Below are 4981 nucleotides of genomic sequence, written 5' to 3' on the forward strand. Positions count from 1 at the left end.
AATAGTTAAGTTTGACTTGAGTAAGATGGGGCGTTTAAGATTTAACTCTCAACAAATAATAAAAGTAGGAGCATGGTTACTAGTCTTGGCTGTTAAGAGTTTTAACAATCATTAAGTAAGCACAATTGCCTCCCTTTCAGGAGGAATCTTTTAAGAGTTAAGATCCATGCCTCCAATGTTTCTGTTGTCGTCTTCTTTGAATCTTACTGTCTTCAGCTGATGTAATTACGCATTCAGCCCTCTATGCATTTCATTCATTTCCTTTACCTGGAGGGGAGGAGGTAGATGGAGGTCAACATTTGTGCTACTTCTCAACAACAAAAAGTCAATAGGACTGAACAACCCAGATTTTCATTAGCAAAGGGATTTGATGTAACACTAAGAATCAAACATGCCAAGACCACTTAACACTTCAGCTTTATTATTATTTTTAAAAAATCCACAGCACTGTTTGGGGTGTGTGCAGGGAGCAGACTTTACTATTTAGCTACAACACCCTCTGGATTCCTGTACAAAAGGCTCTACACTTGGGGTGAAGCACCATGCACTAGTACCATGTTACTATTCCATTGGAAAGCAGCTCTTCAATAGAAGCTGCAAACTCCATGCAAATACCTCAAGTAAAGGTCTTCACAGAACAAGACTATCAGTATTTCCTGTGGATTGTATGGCCCTCGCTATAGATATGTAAAATTAGTACTTGCTGTCAGCACTGCCCCCCACCCCTGGGAAACACAGCAGATCACCAGTTGCCTTTGAAACTAGTGCAGAACGAACATGGTGCACTACATAGAGATGAAAACTAGTTACAGAATTTGAATACTTTCAGTCTCCTTGAACACATCTGAAGCACCCACAGCAAGCTTTTAACCTAGAGCAAACTTAGGAGCTTCTGGATTCTGGCCAGCCTCCTCCCTGCACAAACACCATAAAGAAAAGTTAATTACCTCTGCTTTCACGTACTTCCCTTTCCTCCTCCTTGTGAAGACCTGTAAGAGAAGGACAGAATAATTGTGAAGTTTTTCTTTAAGTCTTGACTTACATGTAACTTTATCTGGTTGTGACTTTAAAACTCCAAACTTGAAGCTTTCCCTTCCCCATCCTTCCAAAGCGAGGTACACGAGAGGCTGTCTGTCAGTCTCGACTACTTTAATCCAAGAGGCAAGACAGGTATTTTCTTCACCTCAATGAGTTTTTCCTAACACTTTCATTTTCCATGCAAGACCCTTCAGTCGTAACCTGAAACAGTGATGGTATGTCTATCACCCCCTTCCCACCTACCACGTCTCAAAACAGAAGCCAGTTTGCAGAGGAAGACTATTTCTATCAGAGTCCAATTACCTTGGTATGTTGTTATTTCCCAGATTACACTGTTACCCGTTCTGCTTGGCAGCCTTGTTAGAACTTACCAGAACAACAATTCCAGCAACTATTGCTACTATTACTACTACAATGACAGCAATGAGGCCAGGAGTCAGAGACTTCATGGAAAACTCCGGTGCTATTTCATCAACGTAGTAGACCACTGTCTTCTCAAAACGCAGCATTTCATTATCAATGCTGACGTTTAGTCTGTTATTATGAAAGATGGAGTCACCTTTTACCTAAGAACAGATAGGAAAAAAGAGACTTGCTAGTTCACATTGTAATAGGCATTCATCTAAGCACTGCAATAATTCATCTCGCTTCAGCCAGTACACAGTAAGACTACTGAATGCAATATACACATCTAGTCTTTGGCAGACTTTACCCATGACACACTTACATCTTTTTCAAAGTAATAGGCCACATCAGCTATATCCACATCTCCAGAAGATTTCTCTGAGGAATTTTGCTTCAAATCAATAGTAATGTAAGGTTTTTCATACTGCAAAAAATATAGTGTAGTGTTAAGAAGGGGCTAGTATAATTCCAACTATCAAATACACAGCAAAATATTATGATCCAACTTGTGAACTCACATCCTGAATCAAGTTTATGGTACTTGTTCTTAAGCCAACTGTTACAGTATGATTCAAATTCCACTTTTTTAGTGAAGCAAAGTAACAATTAATCTACAGACTGAGGAGAGCAATAAGTAATTTCTCAGTGTTGCAGTTCAGTTGCTAGCTGCTCAGTAAGTGTCGCTATTTTTAGAGCTTCTAATAAGAGTTATGCTGTACTGCATTAGTCAGACAAGAGTTTTCGAAGTTATTCACAACAAAAACTTCTGATACCTTACTAAAAATTATGTGCCTCTTACCAGAACACTGGTTATATAGCGTCCATCCAGCATGTAACGATTGGTAATTGTTTCCTTGAAGAACCTGTGAGGATATTAAAGCCATAGCTGTTAAAACCAGGACTATTTTACACATCTATTTTCAGAAGTAGGGAAGACTAGTATAATTGTTTTTTTTTTTTTTCCCTGCAATCTCTCTGTGGTGGATTGACCCCAGCTGGCAGATAAACCCTCACCTAGTCTCTCACTCACTTTCCCCTAGCAGGATTGGGAAGAGAGTCAGAAGGGCAAAAGCAAGAACACCCCCCCCCCCCCGCCATAGGTCAAGATAAAGACAAGTCTAGTAAGTGAAAAGGTTGGGTGGAGGAAATAAAAAACCCCACGTGATGCAAAAGCAATCACTCACCACTAGCAGATTGATGCCCAGCAAATCTCCGAGCAGTGGCTCCTTGGGAAAAAACTTCCCCCCCCCGGATTTTTTGCTGAGCATGACATTATACAGTATGGTATATCTCTTTGGTCAATTTGGGTCAGCCGTCTCTGCTGTGTCTCCTTCCCAACCTCTTGCCCACCCCCAACCTACTCACTGGGGCAGCAGGGTGAGAGTCTGAGGAGGTCTCGACACTACGTAAGCGCTGTTCAGCAACAGCTAAGACATTGGTGACTTATTAACAGTTTCGGTCACCAGTCTAGAACACAGCACCGTATCGACGGCTACCAAGAAAATTAACTCCATCCCAACCAAACCCGGTACACTCATTATTAAATTATACTAGAGCTCTGTTAGTTCCTAACAGTGAAGATGCACTTACTGAAAAATAAACATACACATTACTGCAGTGTTAGAGAGAAGGGTTTGAACAGTTTTCAGAGTTCAGAAGAGAAGCTAGAGAGTAGCAGCTTTTGTTCGTGGGAGGAGGGGGGCGGGGGGGAATCTAATAGTTACAAGCACATTTTTCTTGCTATATGACCTCTGACAGAGAGACATAAGATTTTATTTTAGCCAAAAAATAGCTAAACTTGTTTTTTTTCCTGCTGCTTCTATGCAGTGCCTTCACCATCTTTGTCAGCTTACTTTTTGGGCAGTTTCACCTTATTACCTTCCATTTCCTTCAGTATATTGACTTGATAAAAAAAGTAGCCATCAATTTTAAATGGAAGTGAATCTCATTAGCGGTTAATTTATTTCCAATAAAAATTAAAGCAAGTCTATGAGGGATCTGTAGGTCACTTCTAAGATGTCTTACAAATGAGATCACAGGTTTGACAATGCTTTTAAGCAATTGTTTAGAAATACACTAGATATCTATCATGCAGACATTGCCATGACATCTTACTATCATCACTTACTTCTTTAAAGACTCAGTGTTCAGAGGAGTGTTTCTCTCAGCATGTTTCATTTCAATGATGATCCACCTGAAGTAATAGGCAAGTACAATGAATATTCTTAAAGCACATGCATATAACAACACATACTAAAGATCTAACCCCAAAGAAAAAAAGCAGTGAGAGAAAAACAAAGCAAGCCCCCTCCAAAACCCTTCAATGTCTCCTTGTTTCTGAAGAAGAAAACAAAAGCAGTAATCAAGTGTTTATTGCTCCATCTTCATTCATCCCCAGCACATCATTCACATAGATAAATCCTCTACAGCACAGAACCTCACACAGGAATGTTTTCACATCACAGCACACCCTGTTGAAAGACTTACATCGTTCTGACTAATTGATTGCACTTCAAGTCTGCATCATGTTTGTCAGTTCTTCTAACACCAGCTGTATTCACACACCAACAGGTGGTTCCGTTGCACTGCTTCGCCTTGAACACACCAGTATTTTCACACTCAGGATCATAAAGGCCATCAGTATCTTCAAATGCATCTTTCGGTTTCTCACGACGACCTGCTTTTGAGCCTGTCATTTCTGCTTTCATCAACAGGCATTTTGAAGTCACTAAAAATAACCAGAAAGTCACATTACACGGCACATTCAAAACAGAGCTTGTAGCCTGTAAAAACACAAGGTTACATCAGAAGCAACTAGTTTTAAAGCCATTACAAGGAAAAGCGGGTGCCTAACATGTAGGTGGCGCAGAAAGTCAACACAACTGCGGTACGTCAGCTTCTGAAGCCAAACGCACAAGAAGTCCAGCCACCTTCAATTTCGTCCAGCCAGAGGATCATTTATAGCTTAGCTGGGCTCGAATCAAGAGTAAGGTCCTGAGACACGGCTCTTTCACCTCTAGATTTGTAGAAGTCGTGGTATGTGCTTAGAAGGAAGCTAAAAATTAATCTTTGAGAAACCCTTGCCATTAAGAGACCAAATATTAAGGAGGATGGGGGAGCCTGCATCAGTATAAGCGTATCCACACCCACATAAGTTACACAGGAGGAATCCTAAACGCCTATTTTCTTTTGCCAGTTGATCTGGAAGACCAGGAAGAAACTTTCCTTCCTTGCTGCCATTTTTTGCCAGAAACTCAATGGTCATTTTCACATATTCCCTTGAGTTTAGCTGGCACTTTTCCTTGCTGCCCCGTACCAGAGAGCACACCCAGGCCAAGCCGCAGCCGACACGCGTGCTTTACTCACAAGTGTTGCAGTTCACAGACACGCCAGAGCCGACCGAGTCGCACCAGCAGACGCCGTTGAGCGGCCTGCAGTTGGTGACACGCTTGTTCTTCTCGCAGATGCACGCTGGAAGAGAAGCGCGGCTGTGATCGCGGACGCCCCCGGGCAAGCAGCCGGGCACCCCGCGGCACCG

The 4981-nt window shown here is 41.8% G+C and overlaps 1 protein-coding gene across 1 annotated transcript; it reads right to left on the bottom strand.

Annotated features, from left to right (window-relative positions):
- Positions 1 to 225: 225 nt before the first annotated feature.
- On the bottom strand, positions 226 to 4914 carry EPCAM (epithelial cell adhesion molecule; the record flags this gene model as incomplete). The annotated part of the gene is made up of 8 exons (XM_009574450.1): positions 226 to 267; positions 948 to 989; positions 1410 to 1604; positions 1766 to 1867; positions 2243 to 2306; positions 3572 to 3637; positions 3931 to 4171; positions 4810 to 4914. Coding segments are annotated over 8 exons (857 nt in total), but the record flags the coding sequence as incomplete, so codon positions are not given.
- Between the last annotated feature and the right edge of the window lie 67 nt (positions 4915 to 4981).

Source organism: Fulmarus glacialis, unplaced genomic scaffold (assembly GCF_000690835.1).
Source record: "Fulmarus glacialis isolate BGI_N327 unplaced genomic scaffold, ASM69083v1 scaffold32983, whole genome shotgun sequence".
NCBI lineage: Eukaryota > Metazoa > Chordata > Aves > Procellariiformes > Procellariidae > Fulmarus > Fulmarus glacialis.